The sequence below is a fragment of the Periplaneta americana genome, chromosome 16, assembly GCF_040183065.1.
Source record: "Periplaneta americana isolate PAMFEO1 chromosome 16, P.americana_PAMFEO1_priV1, whole genome shotgun sequence".
Lineage (NCBI taxonomy): Eukaryota > Metazoa > Arthropoda > Insecta > Blattodea > Blattidae > Periplaneta > Periplaneta americana.
The window spans coordinates 176902009-176929973 of record NC_091132.1 but is presented as its reverse complement, the minus strand read 5'-3'; the positions used below and the strand labels follow the sequence as shown (position 1 = coordinate 176929973).

General features: G+C 34.2%; 1 protein-coding gene across 4 annotated transcripts in view; it reads right to left on the bottom strand.

Annotated features, from left to right (window-relative positions):
- Positions 1-9416: 9416 nt before the first annotated feature.
- LOC138692059 (zinc finger protein 664-like) overlaps positions 9417-27965 on the bottom strand; it is an 81925-nt gene continuing 63376 nt past the window's right edge. For 3 of the 4 annotated variants that reach the window (XM_069814926.1, XM_069814927.1, XM_069814928.1), the window contains 4 exons: positions 26473-26570; positions 24336-24473; positions 17850-17932; positions 9417-12827 (listed from right to left, as the gene is read on the bottom strand). In XM_069814926.1, the coding sequence (XP_069671027.1) occupies positions 11924-12827; positions 17850-17932; positions 24336-24473; positions 26473-26565 (1218 nt within the window). In that variant the 5' untranslated portion in view covers positions 26566-26570 and the 3' untranslated portion in view covers positions 9417-11923. Of the gene's footprint in view, positions 12828-17849; positions 17933-24335; positions 24474-26472; positions 26571-27965 lie in introns of those variants that run through there. The other variant, XM_069814931.1, reaches the window with a different exon arrangement.

Genomic DNA, 27965 nt, shown 5'->3' with positions numbered 1-27965 from the left:
ATGTTTTATTTTCGCCGGCAGAGTTAAGGCCATAAGGCCTTCTCTTCCACTCAACCAGCCTTAATCAATACAATACATATTTAAATTACAAATATTTACACTACACTCAAAAGGTTCTCCAGCTATATTCTTCTGTTAAGTTTTAAAGTTTTAAAGACTAGTAGACTAGATATTTATTTAAATTTAGATAAACGTATAAGGTAAAGTAGTAACATAATTTATGAGCTAATTTAATCCAATCAATTATAATTAATTTAAGATTTGAGTTAGCTAGTAAAATGATGAAAATTAATTTAATATAAGCTTACTAGAACTATGTTACAGGGAGAAAAATATATTTCCATAATGAAAATATTAATGTAATTGCCATCATAGGTTTTGTAAATCTATTTAGAGAAATTAATGGTAATAATAAGAATGGACAGATGTTAGTTTCATTATAGGTAACAAATATTAATCAGCAATTAATCTGTTAAGTAAGAATTTATGTAATTTTGACCTGAATGAAGTTATTGTCCAACAACCCCTTACATCACTCGGAAGCGAGTTCCAATTTCTAGCAACTGAAACTGTATAAGATGAAGAATATAAAGATGTCTTGTGGTGGGGTATAATGAGTAAATAGTTACGATGAGATCTTGTACTTAGCTGATGATATGCGGATAAATTTTGAAGACGAGAAGCCAAATAGATTGGGGTAGCGGTGCGCAGAAGTTGAAATAAGAGAACAAGAGAATGCAGGGCTCGTCGATCGCTTAGCCTTAGCCAAGACAGAGTTTGGAAAGACGGGGAAACATGATCATACTTACGAATATTACAAATATAACGGCCCCACGCATTATGCACACGTTGTAGCCTGCTGCTAAAAATTTCCATTCTCCTTACGGTTCGAGAAAACCTCGGAAAAAACACAACCAGGTAATCAGCGCAACAGGGACTCGAATCCACGCCCGAGCACAACTCCGGATCAGCAGCCAAACGCGCTTCTGGCCGAGCCACGCCTGTGGCTTCACAAATAAATTTGCAAGTGGTAGATTATAGTCCCTTCCTGAATCCGTAATAAATTGTCGCTATAGTTTCAAAGATAAAAAATTTTAAAACTGACATGCAGCCAACAGGCAATTAGAAAGCGAACATAGTGTGAACCGCTGCTTTCGTTAGCTTGCAAGTTTCGGCCAGTGTAAGCTGAACTCTGCCGCTAGGAGCGGAGATGAACACAAATCTCTGGCAACGTGGATATTGACATTATTTGACAGTTTTTATTTATTTGGTAGTTTCCTCACTGCTGCGGTTTTCTTCGATTAAAAGACAACAGATATAGTACACAATAATTTTCAAAAACAGTACAAATTTTGAAAGTAACTTCTATTAAGATTCTTTATATTCTTTCTGAAAAGTTCTCTGTCTGTTATATATTCTCCCGTAAGCACACGTGTCTGTATACTTCGTTGCACCTTGTACATAGCACCTTATTGCACACATTAAGGTAAGGAAAAAGTTTTTTAAAAGAGTATAGCAGCCATATTGCGAACACGTGATATTTTTATTCTTGCAGTCGGTCAACATTGTGTACACGTGAATGGAATAGCGAAAAGCAAATTCAAGTTTCTCTTTCTAAAAATGAGTCTTTTCACAAGTAAAAGAATGCACTAAATATCAATATTATTCTCCCATAAACCCTTCCTCTTAAAGCAGTGCGTGATGGCCAGCAGTCCTGAAGCAGCCCAACTGTACGTAGCATAAGACAACACGTCATGTAAGATCTGCCAGAAAGCGGACTTACATTGCAAATAGCCATTATCATATTACGTGGAATTCAGCCTTGGTTAAAATAATTTAAGAATGATAAAAATGGTTCTTAATTGGTTATTTTACGACGCTTTAACAACTGCTATGGTTATCTAGCGTCCGAATGAGATGAAGGTAATAATGCCAGCGAAACGAGTCCAGAGTCCAAAGCTGAGGGTTATCCAGCATTTTCCCTCCACAAGTTGAGGGAAAACCCCGGAAAATACCTCAACCAGATAACTTATCCCAACTAGGATTGAAGATCGGGCCCGCTCTGATAAATGTTGAACAATAGCCAAGGAGAATAACTATCTCTTTTTAACCAACAACGTACTACTTGAATAATTTCGAGGGGGAAAATGTTCCGGGCCTGGGTATCGATCCCGCGATCTCTGTTTGAACGTACCAGAGCTCTACCGACTGAGCTACTCAGGAACTCCACCTGACACCGTCTCAATTTTTCCACTTATATCCACACAACTCGAATGGGCTGACGAGACGCCAGAGACCCACATCGAATGCACACAACTCTGTGTGACTTGGAATTGTGGTTTTCTGTTCACGTACACAGTGACGTATATATTATGCACATATCGATGTGGGTCTCTGGCGCTTCGTCAGGCCACGCGAGCTGTGTGGCTATAAAGGGAAAAGTTGAGACGGTGTCGGGTGGAGTTCCCGGGTAGCTCAGTTGGCAGAGCGCTGGTACGTTCAACCAGAGGTCCCGGGATCGATACCCGGCCCCGGAACAATTTTTCCCTTGAAATTATTCAAATCTGCTTTACAGGGAGCCTTACCTAAAAGACTAAATTTACAAGAATACAATACATTTTCACCACCGCCTCAGATCATAGCGTTGTTGTTCCTGCAGTAACTCCTACGTGCAAAATATAAAATTTCTGAGTAGGAAGAAAAAAACACATTTATTCATTCCACGGCAATGGTACATAGGAGATCGTGAATTCCTACATTTTCGAAAGAAACAAATATAATTACATATCATTACATATGCTGTAACACTATTTAAGTCATTTGAAGGGTTCAGAACTATAATGGGCCAAGCGCCTTTACTGAAGACGAAAAAAAGAAGGATTAAAGTTAAGTTATTACCATAATTCAATGGAAACATCTAGCAAGTAATATAATGTTTACACATTAAAACTAAATTATATGTCAATCTTCATTAAACTATGGTTGCATGTAATAACAATTAAGAAACATGTTAGAGAATTGTCATGGCACCAATGATTCCTCTCAGGTCCAAAATGATCGCATTTTAATTTTTAAAAATACAATTTAAATTAAGTAACATATTAAACGATTTATCCTTCTATCAAACACTAATGTTCCCTGGATCAATCGTCCTATTTTAATTATGTAATTACTTTATATTTATTTCTAACGGGTGCAGCGGAGCGCACGGGTATGGCTAGTAAGTAATAAAAGATAAAATCAGGGATATTTAAACTACAACCTGTGCACAATGAGAATACAACGGCCTGAAAGCCTGTAACTTTTAAATTTCAAATTGTATAGCTATGATCCCGCAAAGACGAGAAACAGAACTTGATGTGGTAAAGTTGTAGTGCGCGCAATAGCCATAGTGGCGCTGCAAAACTAGACTTTTTCTACAAAGGAGATTCTAAACTTCCGTGCATAGGCTGTGTGGTATTATGCAGAAACAATATATATATATATATATATATATATATATATATATATAGTTCTAAAATCACAGCTCTATGATCGATATGTGATTGAAAACGATGGTTGTTTATGTGCGTATACGAGGTGTTTCGGTCTACATCTGTGGAGTAACGGTCAGCGCGTCTAGCCGCGAAATCAAGTGGCCCGGGTTCGATTCCTGGTAGGGGCAAGTTACCTGGTTCAGGTTCTTTCCGGGGTTTTCCCTCAACCCAATATGAGCAAATGCTGGGTAACTTTCGGTGCTGGACCCCGGACTCATTTCACCGGCATTATCACCTTCATCTCATTTAGACGCTAAATAACCTAAGCTGTTGATAAAGCGTCGTAAAATAACCTACTAAAATAAAATAAAAAACAGGTGTTTCAGACCACTCTTATCAGCCTTTTTTCTCGAAAACTGTGTTCATAAAAAATTTGATAACCGAAACTTATGTGAAGAATCGATTGTGGTAGTACCATTTACCGTAACAGACAGAAAGTAGGGGTACCTGTGGTCAACTTTGAAATTTCAAATAAGAACATGGGTCACTGAAGGTATCATTGACAACTACTTTTAAAAAGAAACAACTTTCTTTTCTAACTTTTATAGTTTACTCGCAAAGCAACAAAAGTGATTTCTTCTGAGAAACGCAGTATGTTGTTTATGTACCGTAGAAAAGGGTGAAGTCGATCAAAATTTTGCAATTTTTTATTGATATTGGGGTTATGCAATGGAGCGAAGTTCCTCAGAAAATACCATTTTGTCGTCATATCTTTCACTTATGAAGACACGTTACTATAACTGAACTACAATCTATAAAAGACTGTTTTTTTTTAATTTGACTTGTGATCGAAGTTACCTGCTTAAATAGGGTAAAGTCGATCACCATTGAATTTCTAATTTAAGTTCGATTTTAAAATATTGCGGAGTAAAGTCGATCACTGTTTATGTTTTTAAAAAACAAATTAAATGTATTACATATATTTTATTTGTTATAAAGGGTGTAAAAAACAATAATAAACTTCAATATAAGTTATGCCTATAGCATTATATTGCGTTTTTTTGTAGGTTATTTTACGACGCTTTATCAACATCTTCGGTTATTTAGCGTCTGAATGAGATGAAAGTGATAATCCTGGTGAAATGAATCCGGGGTCCAGCACCGAAAGTTACCCAGTATTTGCTTATTTGGGTTGAGGGAAAACCCCGGAAAAAACCTGAACCAGGTAACTTACCCCGACCGGGAATCGAACCCGGGCCACCTGGTTTCGCGGCCAGACGCGCTGACCGTTACTCCACTGGAGTTGACTATATAGTGTATCTTTTGTTACTGTGATCATACTATTCGATACAAATAGGCCTATAGGTCTCCACTGTACAATCATGACAATGATTGCCAACTTATAAAACATAACACATTTTAATACTTCACATACCAACAAACAAAGATTTAAGAATTCAAAGTTTACATTGAAATACCACCCTTCAATTTTAACCTAAAATGCAATTCAACATTGCTTAGGTTTATATCAGGTGTTACCTGAAATCTTCCCCTCCACATGTCACTTTAGAAACTACGTTGTCCCATAGTCAGGTACAGAGGGGTGTACAAAATATGTTCCTTTGGCAGTGCTTCTCTTACGCAAGAAATTCACCATAATTTCGTCTTCCTCTTTCCCCGCTATTCCATCAATATAAGCTATATTAAGACTCTGTTTATAAGTGTTAGTTGGAGGTATTTCGGTGAACAACTTATTATTCCTGCTGGTCCTATCTGCTTCGAGTAGGTCGATGGCATGATCGACTTAACCCTACAAAGGTACAAGTTTTCTTAAAATAATAAGTTTCAATACTAACATTTCGAACTGCAAAACTATTATTTCAGGATGCAATCTCAACGGAAAGTACTTACGTATACTTCCTGTCTCCTTTCACTGCTGACTATAATTTAGAGTTTGTAAGACTTTGTTTTCATTTAAGAGAAAAAGTTGAGAATAACAATTTTCACTTCAACGGTAATTACACAGTGTTCCCATTGTTGGCATTCGCAGGCTTTTTGTTGTCCCTCTCGCTTACATTTGCAATGTCAGGCAATGAAGTCAGCATAACAACATTTTAACAAGTAAATGAGAAAATATATAATTTTCAATAAAAATCGCAAATGATCGATTTTACACTCACTGAATGACTTTACCCACTTTTACGGCATGTACACTCTTCACAGTAAATGTTCAAAATGAACGCCACCCTGTGCTAATCAATGTTCTGATCACTTCCTAACTTCCGTGATTCCACTTCAGCGAAGCTGGGAGACCCACAAGCTTCTTTAATTCTTTGTTTTATGTCTTCTCTAGTTGTTTGACGCACCTGGTAGCACATGTCTTTAATTCTCTCCCGTAAGAAGTACGAAGTCAGGAGATCGGGCTGGCCAAGCTACTGGTCCTCCTCGTCCAATCCATCGTAAGGGAAATGACTACGTGAAAAGTGAGCTATACAGCCGTCCTGCTGAAGCCACATCCTCAACTGAAGCGCGAGAGGAACGTCAGGAAGCAACTGGTGCATGTTTCGGAGGAAGTGTGCGTTCTCCTCAAAAAAGTATGGTCCTATGACTCGTTATTGGAGGAGACCACACCATGTGTTGAGGCTCCACACGTGCTGGTAATCCACTTCGCGTAGCCAGTGTGGATTAACCGGAGATTAGTAATGGGCCTTGTAGAGATTCACCTGACCATTACTTTTGAAAGTTACCTCATCAGTCCACAGAATTCTGAGCTCGAAATCACAATCAGTGTTTAGAAACCAGTTGCAGAAATCAACACGAGTCTGGAAGTCTTGTCCCCCAAGTTCCTGATTGAGATGAATATGGTATGAATAAGGTTTTGTCTATCGGAATTGTAAACACTGTACGTATTATGGTGCTACCTTGAGTCAAATTGCAAGTCTTCTTGTGGGGGAGAATTAAAGACATGGTCTACCAGGTGCGTTCAACAACTAGAGACCAGGGAAAACAAAGAATTAGATAAGCCTGTGGGTCTCTCAGCTGTACTGAAGTGGAATCACGAATGTTAGGAGGTGATCAGAACATTGCTTAGCACAGATTGGCGTACATTTTGAACACTTACTATGAAAAGTGTACGTACATAAACAACATAGTCCGCACCTGTGGAGTAACGGTCAGCGCGTCTGGCCGCGAAACCAGGTGGCCCGGGTTCGATTCCCGGTCGGGGAATGTTACTTGGTTGAGGTTTTTTCCGGGGTTTTTCCTCAACCCAATATGAGCAAATGCTGGATAACTTTCGGTGCTGGACCCCGGACTCATTTCACCGGCATTATCACTTTCATCTTATTCAGACGCTAAATAACCAGAGATGTTGATACAGCGTCGTAAAATAACCCAATAAAATAAAAAATAAAAAAACAACACACAGTATTTCTCAAAAGATACCATTCTTGTTGCTTTGCGGGTAAGCAATAAAAGTTAGAAAAAAAAGTTTGAGTTAAAGTTGTTTCTTTTTGAAAGCAGTTTCCAATGGTACCTTCAATGACCCTTGGTCTCACTTGAAATTTCGAAGTTGAGCCCAGGTACCCCTAACTCCGGCTTATTATGGGAAATGGTACTATCTGTACCACCAATCGACTCTTCACATAGGTTTGAGTTATCAAAATTTATTATGAACAGCCAGTATCATATAGTTTTCGAGAAAAAAGGCTGATACGGGTGATCTGCAACACCGGAGGCCAGGCAACTGCAAGTAATTGTCGTCTCTGTCAACAAGGTCACTTCCGATCTTGTCAGATACAAATAAAATGTATACATCTGAATAATTTCAAGTTAGAAATATGGACGAGCATAAAAAGTCGTATGAAACTCACCTATAACGGTAATTAAGAAGCTCGTATGAAAATTATGAAACTCGCTTGTGCTCGTTTCATAAACATCCATACTCGCTTCTTAATTACTATCATTATAGGCTCGTTGCATAATGTACTATTATGAACAACTAGTATCATATAGTTTTCGAGAAAAAAAGGCTGATAAGGGTGGTCTGCAATACCTGGTATAAGAGGACTCCAGAGTCCAGCAACTGCAAGTCGGAAGATTGACTTGAAGACAACATAACTGAGATTTAACTAATTTTCTTCCCTGTCAACATGTTAACGTCGACAACTCCTTGATACTAAAGTTAAAATGCACTTACGACATTCTTCCATGAATAATTAACATAATCATTAATTAACTTTTTGCGCAAATATAGGACCCACACAACGCGATAAAACGGCCAAGGGCGTCTTGTGTTTTCAGTATAGTCGCCAGGACAATCACTATTATTGATACAAGTTACAGCATTGATGTAACAATTGAATTCAGAACAAGCGATAAACAGAAACATCTTCCGACTAGTGACGAGAGACATTTGAAAGCGCCAAGAGTCATCCAAATACAAAAATCACACTGTGACAAACTCCCTATTAGTTTTCTCACCCTCCTCGTATGTCATCGGTATGTTGAAGTCATTGATGAAAGAACCAATCACAGCCATTCACCTTATTTATTTCAATAGCATCTAGTCGAATAACGTGGACGCGAATTAAATTTACCATAGGCCTAATTTCGTGTAAAAACATGATATCTCGTTTGAGATTTGCCACTATGGACGATATTCCTCTACTTACAACAGCTCGAGATGGATAAATTATTACGTGGAAGTACAGAAGAGCTCAGAAGATTATTTTTCGTTGAGATTCCAACAGAGACAAATTATGATTCGTGAGTATTGTGTTCCTTTGTTTAACTAGCCATAACTCGAAAATCAGTAAACGTTCTGATTTCTTAATTTAGTAGGTTATTTTACGACGCTTTTCAACATCGTAGGTTATTTAGCTTCTGAATGAGACGAAGGTGATAATGCCAGTGAAATGAGTCCGGCACGGAAAGTTACCCACCATTTGCTCATACTGGGTTGAGGGAAAACCGCGGAAAAACCTCAACCAGCTAACTTGCCCCGATCGAAAATCGAACCCGGGCCGCCTGGTTTCGCGGCCAGACGCGCTCACAGTTACTCCACAGGTGTGGACAAAAAGATTTTGAACAGCGACCACTTTGAAAACTAATTTCCATTGTTTCTTAATATTTTTGGACCCTCATCTAACCTGAAATAGAAAACATTTACCATTCATAAACTTATGAAAGTTTAGATGTCTATTCTGAATACATCGAAGATAGTATGTTTTTGATTACTTTTCAAAATTATTTTAATTTAGAATTTTTGTCTATGCCTTCTTTGGTTATTAAGCTCTGAATTCAAGCACGTTACCTCTGAATGAGGATCTGGCTGATATGTACATCTATTATCAGGCAGTACATCACGTGACGATATGCATCTGAAGTCTGATTAGTGTAATATGTAGCTAATCGGCGAAGTATGCAATGGGGAGGGAAAGGAACTGGCCACCCTACCCCATTATCTCCTGGTCTAGTTACATTACAAGTGGTGCTTTTTGGTATTAAGGCTCATTCACAATGAAAATTAAACATAACCGCAACAAAAACACAGAAGTTTGTGTGCAGGCTACTAAATGGGATCATTCACTATGATTCACATAAGCATTGACATAAACATTACCGTTAGACGTTAACATGAAAGTTTGCAAACTCCAAACTTTCATGCTTATGCTTACGTGATTTGCAAACAGAACACAATCGTGGAAGTATACGACAGAATATGAGGAAATGGCGTCGTTGTTATGTTTCCATGGTTACCAAGTATGTTTGCTGTTATGTTTATGTTCCAATTGTGAATGATGGTACGACTTCTTGATTTTACCGTAACGTTAAGTTAACGCTTACGTTATGTTTAATTTTCATTGTGAATGAGCCTTTACTTGTGAAGTTCAGATCTGTTTTCGGACAGCTGACTAAACAAACAGGCCAAGCTACGACATGATAACTGTTAAATAAGCGGGAAATATCGTAGACTATAACAGAAACAACTCACAACAGCCTCATGTTAAACTTAAAGGCAATCGTTGCCAAACGCCACAAAATTGTGACGTAATAGAAATGCAACCCGCACAACACCACTATCGCAAGGTGGAGTGGGTATTTCCTCAGGTAGTGACGTGAATTACAGTTCAGAGAAGGCTGTAACCGAAAAAAAATATTCTTCTAATTATTGGCCAGATACAGTTTATTCCTTTTAAGTTTTCCCCTACTATTTACCATCATTATATTATTAACAAAAAATATATCTACGTTCTTATTCACCAAGACAGAAGATACGTACTTTACACAGCAGAATTTTGAATTAGAAAAATGTACCAGAGTAATCATGAAGTTAAAAATAATATTGTAATAGATGTAAAAAATGTCGCAAACATTTAAACTGATGCTTTTTATTGTTTGTTTATAAGAAATATTAAACTTACAGGTGGTAATCTTTATAACAAGAATAATGACATCGTACGTCATTCTTTTATGCTCAATTGAACATTTTACAACAAATTAAGGATTTCATATTTTCGCCTTCAACACGAAAGAAAAATTGTTCCTCCCATTCTTATTAAAATTAATGTTTTAGTGTATTTCTGGTTTGAAGGAGAAAAACATTTGTCGTGACACAGGTTTTGGCGATCACTGCTTAAAAGGAATACTTACTCCGATAACTTTCAATTGTTTTCGAACTTCTTCAACCATTAACATGTCAGAACCAACGAGTTAGATACTATAGAGAGGCTGAAGACCTCTGATAATCGCTCCCTGCGGAGGCCAACAGTACTAAGGCTCGTTCCCTACAAAACATGGCGGTCTATAGTACCACCAGCCTCCGCAAGGAGTGCTTATCAAAGGTACACTGCCTCTTTGAAAAATGTGTCCCGTAGTTTCCAATGAATACTTTATTTCATATTCTTATACGATACTCTCAGTAATAATATTTCACGACATATCTATTATTATTATTATTATTATTATTATTATTATTATTTATTTGTATTAATTGTAGACTTGGGTCAGTGGAAGAGCAGGCTTGAACTCTGCACAGGTAAAATAAAATAAATTATATTTTTCGGATACATCAATATTTAATTTAAACATTTCGCTATAGGTTTTGTAAAAAGCTGATTTATAAATGAAAGAGTAATAATTAAGACTTTAAAATTTCCAAAAATGTCTCATTCCCTCGGATTTAAATGAAATGTACTGTAAATCATAATATTCGTTGCTGGATAATTAAACCCTCTCAATACAGGTACCATTGCCCCAGAGAATTATAAGATAAGACGGACTGAGCATAAGCGAAATATCTGTATTAATAAGTTTGTACCATCAAGAGTTTAGTATTTATTGTGTTTATAGGGCCTACTCCAATTTTCTTTTTATTAATGCGTAGGGCTCTTTTTGTTAACAAAGAGGAAAGTTTGGCACTTGCATCGCACACAATTTGTCATTATTGTTCAAAATAATGTAAGAACAGTTTTATTCTGCAAAAGCCTCTGCTTAGTTGCGAGACACGTGTGAGATCAATGTTTGTTTCAATTTATATTAGACTACACGATGTCTCCATCACGCGAAAAGAAGTGTAGCTAGCTGTGGCTCCTGTTGTTTCTGATAACAATGTTAATCGTAAGTATCTTATCGTTTCAATAAATGTGGTGAGTTATGATCATGAGTAACTTTCTATTAGTGTCATTCTTTAATTATTATGTTGCATGCTAAGAGTTATTTGCAGTTTTAATAATTGCAGTTTTCAAAAGTTCTCTGTGTTAATTCCAATTTCAAATTAATTTTTCTCAATAACTTAATTATTGGATATTTGTTTTTTAAATTTTTGCCACTACCTTTCCTATATTTTACTCCTATTAGTTACATACGTCGTCCCTCACCTGGTGAGCACTGAATTACATGATTTCATTTATTAGGTTAGATTAGCTGTAAGGTAATTAAATTTGTGACGAAGTCAAAAAATTATTTATTTTTCTTCTGCCGAATACATTCATCCGTCTTTAGGTGCTTTGCTTTGGTTGCATCGAGTATAGCTTGTCATTTAATATCTGGGCCATATTTAGTGAAAGTAATAAAAATATAAGCCTACAGCCGTTATAAAACGTAAAGTTTTGTGTGTATTTTACTTTTTACTTATTAACATAGTTTTAATATGTAACTCAGTTCACAATAATACTAACTTCATCACAGTCATTTCCTACAACATCCAAGCCACGCCCCTTTGTTTTGACTAACCAAAATATGGCGGACAAATGTTCAATTGTCTTCAACTTCCAGAAGTCTTAAGCCTCTCTATAGTATCTAGCTCGTTGGTCAGAACTGACGTCAACATAACATTAACAGTTTAATGTACCAGAAGAACTCCAAAACCATCTATTATATGTCAGCAATTTCTGGGACGCTCTGACGGCAAAAGATTTCCACACAGTATCACTGATCCACACACATTACAGATGGGGCGTGATTTGAAGCCCTGAGACAGGTTTGTCACTAGTTCCGACTGAGACTACAGTTCCAAAGTCACAGCTCCTATATTCCACACATGCGCTTTGACATGACTCTATTCCACGTAAATGTTGCCAAAGATATGGCTCTTGCAAGGTTTGTCGCTTGTGCAAGCGTGCATGTCTTTTCAGATGACCGCACTCCGAGAAGTTCTTCCCACAGTCATTGCACTTGTACGGTTTTTCACCAGTGTGCACACGTGCGTGAGTCTTTAAATGACTCGATTCGGCGTAGCACTTCCCACAAACATCGCACTTGTACGGTCTCTCACCCGTGTGTATGCGTAAATGTAGTTTCAGACTTCCCGGATACGAAAAACTTCTGCCACAAACGAAACAATTAAAGGGTTTTTCACCTGTGTGTAAGCGTGAATGCCTTTTGAGGCAACCAGAGTGCGAAAAACATTTGCCGCACACATCACAACTGAACGGCTTGAGGCCTGTGTGTACGCGTGAATGCGTATTCAGATTTGTCAGGCGCGAAAAAAACTTTCCACACAAATCACAACTGAATGGCTTCTCGCCTGTGTGTACGCTTAAATGCTTCTTGAAATCTCCCGAGTGAGAAAAACACTTTCCACACATGTCACAATTAAAACTTTTCTTCACTGTGTGCACGCGTGAATGCATATTGAGATTTGCCGAGCGCGAAAAACACTTTCCACACACATCGCAACTGAATCGCTTGTTCCCTGCGTGTAATAGGCCATGGCTTTTGAGACTTGCAGAGTCTGGAAAACACTTTCCGCAAATGCCACAATCGTATTTCTTGTCGTCAGTATGCAGATCCTCTTGTGGAATATTTTCGCAGATTGCTGTAACTCCACTAGTATGGGTAGCTGCAACGCTGACAATTATATGTGCCATTAGCGGAAGGAATGTCTAAATCACAAGGAATACTACACGGACATTATGATACGCTATATATTTTAATTTGAGTTTTAATATATTGACTTTCTAAGAATATTCATTACTTACATTCAAAATATTGAAAACTAATTTTGTAAATAATTACACATGCAAATATTTGGTTTTGCTCGCAATTATGTGTTTCGCTGTTAGCCATATGACATTGTTTTAACCAATCATTTTATAAATCTTCATGTATTTTACAAGGCTATAATATATTTTCACACTGTTAATGTTTTTATGCTCGACCATGCCGAAATGTAGTAATTATACACCTGGTAGCAGTCCTTTAATGCATGTCATTAAAGTACACCTATTCATTAAAGTTCAGGTTTTCGATTATTCTCGGATATGCAATCGAAAGACAACGAGCAAAACGTCACGCAGGCTGGAAATCCAATACTGTCGCAGAAGGTTATGTTCTGTTACTATAATAATTAGCGTTAATTGTCAATAATATTCAAATAAATTCAATTTGTCATCTCGTTTTTCAATGTCGAATTCAATTTCAAGGTTATATCAAGTTTAACGACATTATATCAAGGTCGCCGACATTCGTTTCAGGGAAAAAATCAATACTGTCGCGTCTGCGCACATCTCACAATTTACGAGATTGCACAAGGTCAGTTCCCTTCCCATTCACATAAGAATAACATGAATACTTATGAATAATTTCAAGTTAGAAATATAGTCGAGCATAAAAAGGCGTATGAAACTTGCCTATAATGGTAATTAAGACGCTCGTGTGAAAATTATGAAACACGCTTGTGCTCGTTTCATAAACATCCTCGCATCTTAATTACCATCATTATAGGCTCGTTGCATAATGTACTATATGTTCATAATATTGATATGTTATTCCTTTACACGTGATGATGCCATACCCGGCGAAAGCACTAGTCAAATTTCAATTATAACTACGAACTAATGTTTTTATTTGTATAATTCATTAGTCTAATAAACTATGACAGTTATTGAAGGACTTTATTAATCATTTTTTGTATTAACATATTTCGTTGAGTAATGAAAGAAATCTATGAGAGAATTTTTGTCTTCTGTACTTCAAAGTTCTAAATTTAGTATAACTTCTTGTGATTTATTTGTACGTAATTTTTGTCAATACCATTTCGAATTCCACCAATGTAATTTAATCAAGTTCTCTTCTCAGTTCTAATTTATGTGTTGTGGAAACAAAATGCCACGAGTCCCGAGGTCTGTAAAGTACTCTAGACACTCTTGTTTGGAGATAGGGTTCAACAGGACTGTCAATAACCTCATTACTGAGGTATAATAACAATAATAATAATAATAATAATAATAATAATAATAATAATAATAATAAAATTATTAATAATTATGATTGTAATAACAATATTAATCATTATAATAATAACAAAAAGAGAGTAATAATAGCAATGATTATAACAAAAAATAAAAATAATGCAGTAATAATAACAACCAGCATTCTGGTCTCTTACGCAGAGGGCCCGGGTTCGATTCCCGGTCGGGTTGAATTACCTGGTTGAGGTTTTTCAGGGTTTTTCATCAACCGTTAGGCAAATGCCAGGAAATTCGGGCCACATCTCTGGAATCACCGGCCACATTCATTACCGACGAAATCATATTCATAATAAATCAGTAACATATATACAGTCGCCATCTAGATCACAACAATAGAACTAATCTCAACAATAGTATACAGGCCTTCGGATTTGAAACAAAGATTAAGTCGCGATATGACCAAAGATGGTAAAGCGAGTATAAATAACAGCGAGGAAAATAAAAATAAAAATAATAATAATAATAATAAATTACTTCAACTCGCTAAAAATTGTATAAATATTAACTTGTTCCAACATCTTACAGCTTCAAGATGTATGAAATAGAATAAATGAAATGAAAAAAAAAAGGTAATGAAAGAAATATATACAAATATGACAGTAATTAAGGCAATAAACAATTTATCTAAAGAAATTTTAGTCAAGAATGGAATCAGACATGGATATTCCATAACACGTACCTTGTTCAATCTCGGTACAGTTGAAATTACAAGAAAATTAAACAATTATTTTCAACACCGAAGATGGGGTGGCAGTAGCCCCGAAACATATCTGTTGCTTTTTAATCTCTTAATAAATTTTAATATATCGTGATCATACAAGTGCATTATTGATTTTATGCATTATTATAAAATTAAATTAATTATCACTGTACAATTACTGACCACAGCATTTCTCAATACAGTAAAGTTAAATAAATTAGTAAAAAATGGAATTGAGATAAGTAATAACAATTTTAATTCAAGTGTGCAGACGACATAGCACTTTTAGCACATTCTGAAGATAATTTACGAATACTACTCCTGCAATTTTTGACAAAGAGCAAGCGAATATACGATGGAAATTTCAGGAAATAGAACTAAGGCATTAGTACCGTGAAAAGAACCTACAACACGAAAATTAGAAATATGTTAACATAACAGAGCAACTAATTTAAATATCTAGGCATTGACTTTACATGAACACAATAAATGATGAAGTAACATCATTAAGATCGCATTGTAAACCACTTTTTATCAAGTTGCGTATAATATTTACTTTGCCATTGATATGTGTTGACCTGTCTCCTTTATATGACGAAAAAAGTTCTAAATTCAACCGCAAATTGTTACCTTCATGATTGTTCCAACCATTACAGAAATAATAGCTATCCTAATAAGAATAAATATAGTATCACTCAAAACAGCTTTGATACGGGTGCCATAAGACTTTAAAGTAGATTACCTTCTTATACAGAGTGTTTCAGACCACACGTAACAGTCATTTATTCCGGAAACTAGTGCATTAAAATTTTCGAGACAAAAATATTGATGACTAAAGCACATGTGATCTTTCACTTGAGCTTGATTTCATCAATCAATCTTAACAGGAAGTAGGGTCAGTGGCGTATCACTTTAAAAATTCAAATCAGAGTAGTGATCAAATATGATACCATTTGATAGAGCTCTTCAAAACAAACAACTTTCACAGGAAACGTTTTTATTAATTCCTAATCTTTCAATGAGAAAACGTACAAAAAAGCAATGGGTGATTCGGACCACTGTTAAGTCGTTTATTTCGGACACTAATGCATTAAAATTTTCGAGACAAAAATATTTTTAACTAAGGCACATGTGAACTTTCACTTGAGCTTGATTTCATCAATCAATCTTAACAGGAAGTAGGGTCAGTGGCGTATCACTTTAAAATTTCAAATCGGAGTAGTGATCAAATATGATACCATTTGATAGAGCTCTTCAAAACAAACAACTTTCACAGGAAACGTTTTTATTAATTCCTAATCTTTCAATGAGAAAAGGTACGAAAAGATAATGCCATCAATATTGAGAAATGTTACAATACGAAAATGTAAACAAGACAATGTTGACAGATGTCACTGGAAACTGGACAATGTCATTAATGTTTACAAATGTTCAAACTGTCTGCCATTCTGAGCAGCACACACCCGTACTCTTCTTCTAACACTGTCAGTGACTAAAATACATTTTTTTCTCGTAACATTTCTCAGTATTAATAGCATTATCCTTTCGTACGTTTTCTCATTGAAAGTATAGGAAATAATAAAAACGTTTCCTATGAAAGTTGTTTGTTTTGAAGAGCTCTATCAAATGGTACCCTATTTGACCCCGACTCCCATTTGAAATTTTAAAGTGATACGCCACTGACCCTACTTCCTGTTAAGACTGATTGATGAAATCAAGCTCAAGTGAAAGTTCACATGTGCTTTAGTCATAAATATTTTAGTCTCGAAAATTTTAATGCACTAGTTTCCGAAATAAATTACTGTTACGGGTGGTCTGAATCACCCTGTATAAAGGAATCTTCTAAAAGGTAGCTGAGAACTAAATTGAAGGCAAATCATCTTTATGATCTTGAGGAATATATTATTAATAATTAGTAGTATATTTTGTTTTGACGTTGTTATACTCTCTTTTAATGTTTCCAGCATTGTCTGCTTTTGCCTGTTTGCCTGCCTGCCTCTATCTTTCCATCCATACATCCGTCACAGCAAGAAAATACTAACAAAAATTGGAAATTGCCCCAGTACTGCGACATTAGGTAATAAAAATTTTAAGGACACCAAAACTTGTTAAACTTGTACATAGTTATTGATGTAAAACCGGAGATATAACACAAAAACCTAAAGAGTTAAATGAAGGAACAGAAATGAAGATTTTAAGAAGCACACAAAAATCACAAAGGCATATAATCAAAAGTCAAATAATTACGGATGAATGCAAAATGAAACCTCTGAATAGCTGGATAATGCATAGAAAAAATTAAATTGCATTAACATATCGATTACATGGAGGAAAACTGATTGGTGAAGAGAGATTGGAAACCAAATTCAGTTTGCACACAAACTGCACGTTTAATGGGAAGGGGAGACAGAGAAGAAAATTATGCATTTAATAAATCCAAAAATTCAAATCCTTTCGGATTTATTAATTTCCTTGTTTGAACTTCGGATCAGTGCGGGTTCTGTAGCAGAGAAGAATGACTGAAGGAAGTAAAACTCATTTCCTTCAACGTTATAAACAAAAGTATATTAGAAATGCATGATCAAATGTCAGAAAAAATGGAAACCAAATTTCCTGAGAACATGCCATTGGTCTATGAAAGAGATCAGTCAATTGTCCTGCATTAACATGATAAGGTGAAGCAGGTCTATGCATAGGTATTTTCTTTGACACCAGCAACATCAGCTCCAGTAGTTTTAGTAATGGTAGGTCAGGTTTCGTGATAGTGATAGGATATCTTATAATTCATGGCATTTATGTCCGCAAGGTATACTGAAGTTTTCATATGAACAATAATCACGCTGAAAGTACAAATATATTTATGGTTTAAATAAAGCAGTGAAACCAACGACAAAGTAAAGACTCATACATTTCACTCACCTCTCAGCTAAAATTTCATTCTCTTCTGCCGTTACTTCCAGTTTGACCTCCTCCTTCACTTGATCCAAACCACAAAACACTTCCTGTGGGAGAAGATTATGTAAAATAGACACACAGGACAATAATACAGGAACAATCAATCGATTGTAGTTTATATACCTCAGATTTGAATGTAAATCTTACCGAAAGCAGTAGAAAATATAAGCATTGTTGGCAAAAATATGATATGGAATTAAATACAAAAAGGAAATTAAAAAATACTGGCATTTTGTAGCAAATATCGTGCATTAAGTACATTTTGTACCACACTGAGTTAATTCAAACAAAATAACAAAGATTCTCGCACCATTTTCTAAGATGATCAGAGGTGAGAACCAGATAAAAGTCAGAGAGTAAAAATTTGCAACTGATCCAATCCTTACGGTAAAGTCACTAATGGATAAATTTGATGAAGGATGTGAGGACCTACTTTAGGCATTTGTGAATCACCAGGAAGTACTTTATATGATTCAATTAAACACATTAGCATTAATAAAACAATAAAAGAATTTCAAATTCCTGGGAATCTTTAAAGTGTTGGAAAGATTAGTCAATTCTGTGACGAGAGCTTCGAATTTCTACATATGTAGGATACTAGTAGGGACATCCTGAACTAGCACCAACAGATTGCGCACGTGTACTATGAGGGATGCACTTTGCGTGTGCATTTGTTTTTCGGTAAGTGAACATTGAGGATATACGTAATGTATTAGTATATTAAACACTCTTAAAACAACTAAAAATGACAAATTTTTGCTATGTTCCTACATGTAAAAACCAGGGAAAGCTTTTTGTCTTCAGCCAGGTCCCGAAATATTCTGAATATATGCTTTAAACCTTAAAAAATATAAGTAATAAAATTGGGCCTCGAAAGTGCTAGCTATTAAATAAAAGTAACTACTTCAAGTAAGGAAATGTTGACCATAGTTTCAGTTTGGAAGAGGAGAAAGGAAAATTAATAAAAACATACGCAACCTCGACAGCGAGCTATGTTAGCTTAGATTATATGCAGTAGTTGTAGGAGTCTCCGATGTTTACGCCTGCAGTAAACTCTCCATAAACTGGGATGTTTATTATCCAGGACGATCCCTAGTGAAATCCATTTCGTGAATAATGTTTTTAATGTACTGCACCCTAATTATTAAAGCCATGTTTTAAGTTCAAATTTTCAAATCATCCCACACAGTATTCAAAACTGCATGTCCTTAACCTACAAAATACACTACTAATCGTGATACTATTGTGATCATATTATATGATCCTATTAAAAAAAGCATTTGATCTCTCTGGAACTACAGAAAAAATACAAGGAATTCAATATCGATAGTCTCTTCCCTATACAAAAAACACACTGGTGGCTGCATATCCTGTTTTTAGCTTACTGTTCTTAAATACTAATGATTAAAGATGACATTCACCTTCGACATAGTTCCTATTCCTTTATTCGTGCACCTCGTTCTCAAAGTTCTCGTTTAGGTTCATGAACATTCAATTTACTCGTATCTATATTCTGCATACTGCAATTTCCCCACCCATCTCGGGAAATCGCTCAATATTATACAGATTTACGTTATTATTTATTGTAAATTAAATTAAATTATGACGTAAGAAAATACTGATTTATATTAAATTATACTAGGTTATGCAAAATAATTGTAAATATAATTTTGACACGCACAGAAAACCAACAAGTGGAAAAACATAATCAACTGTAGCATATGACAAAGCATAGCCCTACAACATGTTGCGCCGCGTGGAACACTCCTGCCAACTGACGGTAAAACTTTGCATAAGATATCCCTATTACTCAGACTTTTATGTGGCTATGATTATTTTTATAAATATTTAATAACCTACATTTGTGACAAATCAGTGGTTGACTGCCTGCAAGTCTTATTAATAACAGAAATTAACTTATCCAACCTTTGCCTATGCAGCTATTCTGTCCATCTGGCCACCTACCAATAGCATGGATGCTGAACAAACTTCAATACGTTTAATTTAATTGTCACAGACTGACAAAACAAATCAAAGGAGATTAACGTTGAAATCTGTTCCATATTAAACTTCATACGAGTGTCTTTAAATAAAGTAAAACGATTCTTGTCTTCAGTACTGATTAGAACTAGACTTAAAAAAAATTGATTGTTCAAAATATTTTTTATTTAATGCACAAATTATACCAGTATATTTCACTGGAAAAAAAAATTATTTTTTGTTTGGAAGCATTATTTCTCATACCAGCTGATAAGCACGAGTTCGTAGATCAAATTTCTCATACTAGTAGCAATCGTGGTAATGGTTGCTTGTTTGTAAACACAAGAACGTGATTTTTGGTTTCAAGAAATGTACAAAATACATAAAGGTCTTTTAACTCTAAATTCCCGTAATTTACTTTTTCAAAAAACGTTTCCCTAATAACTCAAAAACTATCCAACACTCTGTGATGATATTATTTGTGTATATATGCATGTCATAGTATTAAATGATGCAAAATCACTTCTCTATTTGCATAGATTCTCTGATAAAAAATAAACTACAAAAAATGGTCAAATATCAGTATATTGCTTTACATAAAATAAAAAATATTGTTTATTAAGGAACGTAGTTAAAAGAGCATTATCTGCAAACATTTCAGAAATAAATTTAAAAAGAGAGAGAGCATTAAAGAGTTTAACAGTGTCTGAGATATGAGGGAAATGCTTCACCACTGCACAATGAATTGTCATCATTTTTGTTTTTGAAAAAAATTGTATAATACATTTTTTTCATATAGCAGAACGAGAATGTCTTACACCTACTAATATTCATTATGGTACAAGTTACAGCAACGGAGCAAAAAAATGTTCAATATTTTCAGAATTTTACTGCTGTAAGCTATACCTAACCCCTTAAATGGATATCGGCCACTCTGTGTTTGCAGGTCCCATATCTTATTGATTGTTTCTTATTCAGAATGTCTACTGATTTCCAATGTTTCAAATTCATAACTTTTCCATTACACTTCAGTTAAATTGATGACCTCCAGGAAATATGTGTGACCCAATGACAACGGTTTTGCTTTTCTTTCTTTGTTCTTTTTTTTATAATTATCTCCTACGAGAATGCCAGTCGAGATGCAAGCTGAATGTTATTCTTATGTCACTAAAATTGTTTAACAACATGAATAATGTAGTTATGTATAACTTGCACTATGCCATTCATCAAATTCTATGTGTCTAAAGAAATAAAAACATTCAACTCTCATTTAGGATGGGGTGGGTGGCCATTTTTAGACATATTTATCATTACATCTATTAAGATAAGGGCTAACAACCCATCACCGTAAAAAAACAGCTTGTTACGAAACTATACAATAAGCCTTGGAATGGGACTGATTCTCTGGCATGATAAATAAATAAATGAATAAATAATTGAATGAATAAATGAATGAATAAATAAATAAATGAATAAATTAATGAATAAATAAATTAATTAATAAATGAATCAATAAATAAATAAATAAATCAATAAATCAATAGATAAATAAATGAATAAATAAATAAATAAATGAATAAATAAATTAATGAATAAATAAATGTATAAATAAATGAAGAAATGAATGAATAAATAAATGAATAAATAAATAAATAAATAAATAGATAAATGAATAAATAAATAAATGAATAAATAAATGAATGAATAAATGAATAAATAAATAAATAAATGAATAAATAAATAAATAATTGAATGAATAAATGAATGAATAAATAAATAACTGAATAAATAAATAAATGAATAAGTGAATAAATAAATGAATAAATAAATACATACATACATAAATAAATGAATAAATAAATAAATGAATGAATAAATAAATAATTGAATGAATAAATGAATGAATAAATGAATGAATAAATGAATGAATGAATAAATAAATAAATGAACCAATAAATTATTAAGTAAATGAATAAATAAATAAATAAATAAATGAATAAATAAATAAATAAATCAATAGGTAAATAAATGAATAAATAAATAAATGAATAAATAAATAAACGAATAAATAAATGAATAAATAAATCAATAAATAAATAAATGAATAAATAAATAAACGAATAAATAAATAAATAAATGAATAAATAAATAAGTGAATAAATGAATAAATGAATGAATAAATTAATAAATAAATAAATAAATGAATAAATGAATAAATGAATAAATAAATAAATGAATAAATGAATGAATGAATAAATAAATGAATAAATAAATGAGTAAATAAATACATAAATAAATGAATAAATAAATGAATAAATAAATACATAAATAAATGAATAGATAAATAAATGAATGAATAAATGAATGAATAAATAAATAAATGAATAAATAAATAAACAAACAAACAAAGATATAAATAAATAAATAAATAGTAACTATATAAGTTAGAAATTAAGTAAGTATGTAAAGGCTAATTTACACGACGACACTGAGTCTCACAACTAATTTCATGAAAGCACGGAAGTGGAAAGTTGTTTATATGGAGACACTTGTGTGTACTGTAGTTTTATGACAACATTTGTATTTTGCTTCAGTGATATTTGTCTAAATGCGAGAGCAGTAGCAGAGATACATACTACTGACCTTAAAAAGGAAGGAAAATAGAAAATATGGAGTCTAAACTACAGCATGGCTAAAGAGAAGATCGCATTAATTAGGATGTTCTGCAAACTTACTGAAAGAGATAGCTGCAGAAGATCCCAAAAGTGATCACAATCATTTAATAATGACTTTGGAACAGTTCTATTTTTGCTTATTTTTAAAGTCTGTGTCATTTAAATGCCACAAACACGTTTACGTATATATAGCTCACTTCATTTCGTAAATCAATCCACAGATCAGGACATGTTTAACCTCGAAACTACAGTTTCATTTCACGAAAAGTTGGAAGCAGCTGAAACCTTACAGTATTGTAACTCAGTGTCGCCATTACATTCACGCATCCGCATTCAAATAAGAACAAGTTACAAAACCTATGGCCGGTTTTCCAAGTTTTGTTAGAAAATTTAACGACTGTTAAACTCTAAACAGTTAATAAAATTGTATGTTTTCAACAACAGTTTGGTTTAACAGATTGATAACAGTTTGTTAATTTTAAATATAGGATTTCGGGCAATTAACTCGTTGAACAGTTAGTTAAATATGGCCGATGTCTCCACAGCTGTTCGAACAGAAGTTGCGAAATTAATATTTTGTGTCTTTCTGTAGGGAATGTTTAGCATATGACTGGTAATATAACATTTAAAAAACACTTTGGACTGTTTAAATACATCAGTATACGTCAATATGACGAATTGAGATACATGCAATCTAAGACTTTAAAACGCACCAGAATAAAATGTTATACACGCACGCACGCAGCCCTGTCCTGCAGGTATGTACAGTACAATCAAAACAAAATTTCGCTACGAATTATTCACTACATTTTAAACCGTTTTCCCGAAGAAGGGCATATAGGTCTATCCGCCTTTCTTCTGGCAAAGCCGTCAATTATTATTCAGCACGTCACCTACAACTTTCATTTGTCAACTGTTTCTTTATGGAGCGTGGCCTACTATAACAGGTTGTCATTTTATGCAAGTTTCATGACTCACTCTATAATACAGAATTTAAAGATTAATTTTAGCCAATCAAAAATTGTCTTACACGTGTCGAATCATTACCAACTGCTGTTGAGTAGTTAAAATAGTGCTAACAGACGTTATAGTTAAGTGTTGGTTATCTTAAACAAAATTATGTTGAACAAATGGAAAATAGATTAACAAAGCGTTAAAAATGAACAGACTGTTAATTTAACATTCGTTAAGCAAAATTAAACATTACTTGGACAAACTGGCCAAGTGTGTCGTAGTATAAACTAGGATTAAGTAAGAAAGTAAATAGGTAAATATTTAAAGAGGTAAGTATTTAAATAAAGAAACATTTAAATAAATATATATTTAAATATCATATGAATAAGTAAAATATAAGTAAGTAATTACATAAATATTTAAATAAGTACACATTTAAATAAATAAATCTTTAAGTAAATAAAGAAAGAAATAATTTAAGTTAAAATAACTGTTTGCTTGTAAATTCTATGCCAACGTATCTAACAAGTATAAGCACTTATTACGCAGTAAATAATAACAACAATTTATGTTGGGCAGAAAATGAACTAAAAGCAGATAAGGCAAAAATTATCAGTGGTGATGTAAAAACTAAAGTTAATATAATGTAGTTAACATTCAGCATTGCAGTCTCAACGACAATAAACAAAGTGGAAATGATTTACGAGTGCCTACAGGATGAAGAAATTGAAAGAATGAGAGCAACAATTCTATTCCCTGGTCCCCGAATGTAGCAGCCATATCAGTCAGTAAATAACAGAGAGAGAACTACCGACCAACACACTTTATCAACTGCACTCACCTTAGCTTCACTCTTCACGATAGGCAAGTCAAATGCTATGGCAGTTTCCGCTAATGGCATCTCTGATTTCACTTCGTACCTGTCGTCCATGCATTCTGTCTTTATTTCACTAACGTGCAAATGTAATGAATTTCCTTCCTGCAAAATAGAGAGCAAAATAATTAGGGAATGTATCATATAAAGATGTTCACAGGCACTCCAAGAAATAGGACGACCTCTCACAGTATCCAGTCAGTGTGGAAGGTTTCAACCCTCCATATTCGTGGGAACAACTGGACTCAAATATAAATAAATCAACTGAATACCTCTGTTCAATGAGGTTGGATGTAACACTTGCACAACATGTTACATCCAACCCTTTTCCAAAGAAGTACTCAACCAATGAAAAGGAAAACACTCGAGAATTTCTACGGCAGATTTGAGAGTATAAATTTCCTCTGAGCAGACTATTGAGTCTTTCGCTGCAGACTTTGAGAACACAGAATGCAGTCCAGAGGGCTATAACAGGCGAGAGCGATCCAATCCAATCTTTTTCCTGTTAATCGCTTTCAACTCTAAGCAGCCTCCACTCAAAACTCTAACATCGTTTCTTACCAACATTCCGACACTGAATTTAAATATACAGTGTTTGTTGGGAGACGGGATGGAAAAAGGCCTTTGGGGAGGCCGAGACGTAGATGGGAGGATAATATTAAATGGATTTGAGGGAGATGGGATATAATACTAGAGATTAGAATGATCGTGCTAAGGACATGAACCGATGGCAGGCTTATGTGAAGGCAGCAATGAACCTCCAGGTTCCTTAAAAGCTATAACTAAGGATATACTGACTTTTAAAGGATCAAGAAGGCTATAGAGATGAGAATTAAGTAGAATGTTTCTATTCTTATGAAAATGAGTATGTTCTGGTGGTTATGACTATATAGTCACAGGAAGAACTTTTACTGATAAGTACAAACCTTTGACAAAGTACTTAAGTTTTATTCTTACTACCCAGTGGGTGATAAAAAAAATGAGTATATAGTATATAGGCTATTAGACTTTTTTTAGTAAATACTGTTGTTTGTAAGAATAAAAACATTTGAATACGTAGAATATACTCAAGTGTCCATCTTGTACAGAATACATACTCATATTTGTTAAGAATAAAAGCTAGTATATTCACATTTTATAAATTCTTTCTCATGCTATAATGAGTATGGTGTGTAGCAGGCTCAGTTCTGAGTATCTGTTGATTTGTATTCAGTTTAAAGTTAAGTCTGAAGAAATTTCAGAATTTTTTAACGTTGTAGTGCCTCATGGAAAAATATAGAAAAATACGTGACCATGTGGATCCAAAGAACTTCATAAACCTTTAACTTTTCACAAAAGGAAATGTAAATTGGTTAAACACGAAAATGTTCTTCGTAAAAAAAGATCTATAAAAATATGAATGCCTATGAAATGATAAGGTTAGATTGCATTGTTAATTATAATTAACAAATACAGTTTATTTTGCAAAATATGAATTGCAAAATGCAATTACTTGCAGCTTTAAAATTGCAATGTGGTCAAAGGGGATATATAACACGAGTATATACTAACGTTTAAATGATTAAGAAGGCAGTTGAAATGAGTATATATTCGCGTTAGGTAGAATGCTTTTATTCTTACAAAAATGACTATGTTCTAGCGGGTAGGAGTATATAGTCACAGAAAGCGCTCATACTCCAAAGTACAAACCTTGAGAAAGTACCTGAGTTTTACTCTCACTACCCATTACGTCTCGACTAGTCTTGTCTAATAACAGCTGGTTTGAGTCTTGACGGGAAAAGAAATTATTTCAAAACATATCGGCCAGTGTATGATACACAACATTCTGAGGAATTAGAGGAGATACAATATGTAGCGAAAACTGCTTCCACGGATCAGCTATCAAGGCTATGGAGATAATGATAACCATACTAAACCCCTGTACAAGTAGGATGATCGTGTACCTCTGTTGACGCATGTGACGCGAGGACAGCAATCGTCTAGTCGGTTTTGGCTCTGTACGAACAGTCGCATCTAGAATTGTTATAGGATACTTTTTGTACCATAAGCGATTTTGTTAAAAACGAACCATTAAGAAAATACATAATAATTGCTCTCAATATACCTCAGATGAAGGCTTCTTATCTTCAATATCTGCGATACCACTTGCCTGTATAGCCAGTGGGTCGCACTCAGGTTCCATCTTGATCACGTCCATTACGACTGAAAAAGAAAATTAAGAAACTTAAATTTACATCCAGAATGTCAGCTATCTGGATAGACTTACTGGCTTGGTAAATAATTCGGCATCTGCTTTGTATGTGCATTTCTGTAAGCGCGTGCGAACACACACAAAAATTAACACAAGGGTTAAGGATGTTTGAGAATAAGGTGCTTAGGAAAATATTTGGGGCTAAGAGGGATGAAGTTACAGGAGAATGGAGAAAGTTACACAATGCAGAACTGCATTACTCGGTCACAATACGATAACACGCTAGAAATACCACTCCACACATCATCTCTTTATTCTTCATCTTTCACTGTTGCTACTTCTCGTCACTGGAATTCTCTGCCGCCTGAAGTGAACTTTAATTTCCGTTAAATGTAAATTAGAAAAATATCTTATGATGAGTTGCCAGACCTAACACGTTGCAAATATTTAATGGAATGTGTTCAACTGCATTTATTTTTATTTTTTATTTAATTTTTTTTTTTATTTTTATTGTGTAATCATGTAAATCGTGTTTATTTATCACACTTAACGACAATATGTATCCCATTGTGTTGTTTTTTATTATTAATCTATTTTTGTGTAGATTTTATTCAATTGTCGGTTTCTGGTTTAATTATGTAAATCCTACTTAATTGTAATCTAATACTAATATGTATACTAATGTGTTTATTGTTATTTTTACTGTGTACATTATTTTTATTGAATTATCGGCTTCTGTTTTTATGTCATTCGTATTTGATTCCAACAACATTAATACGTACTTCACACTGTATTTATTTTTATTTTATGAGGTAAATTTTTATATAACTACCTCTTTTGATCTCATTATGTACCTAAATTGTATCAGTATGTAATTACTTAATTCTGATCCAGTTTTATTTTCTACTATGTAAGCAGGTTTTAAACCTGAATGAGTGTAAGAGAACACCTTACGGCCTTAACTCTGCCAGGTTAAATAAAGCCATTATTATTATTATTATTATTATTATTATTATTATTAATTTTATTCTTCACAAAACATAATTAGGAATATTAAATCCAGATGTTTGAGATGGGCAGGGGCTGTAGCACGTATGAGCGAATCCAGAAATGCATATAGAGTGTTAGTTGGGAGACCAGCAGGAAAAAAATCTTTGGGAATGCCGAGACGTAGAAGGGAGGATAATATTAAAATGGATTTGAGGGAGGTGGGATAAGATGGTAGAGACTGGATTAATCTTGCTCAGGATTGGGACCAATGGTAGGCTTATGTGAGGGCGGGAATGAACCTCCGGGTCCCTTAAAAGCCGTAAGTAAGTAATTATGGAGTTTGACTACTGCGCGGTTTTTTAAATAAGGGCTCTTGGTTATAGGACAGTTTTATAAGAACACAGTGTTTCGCTTTT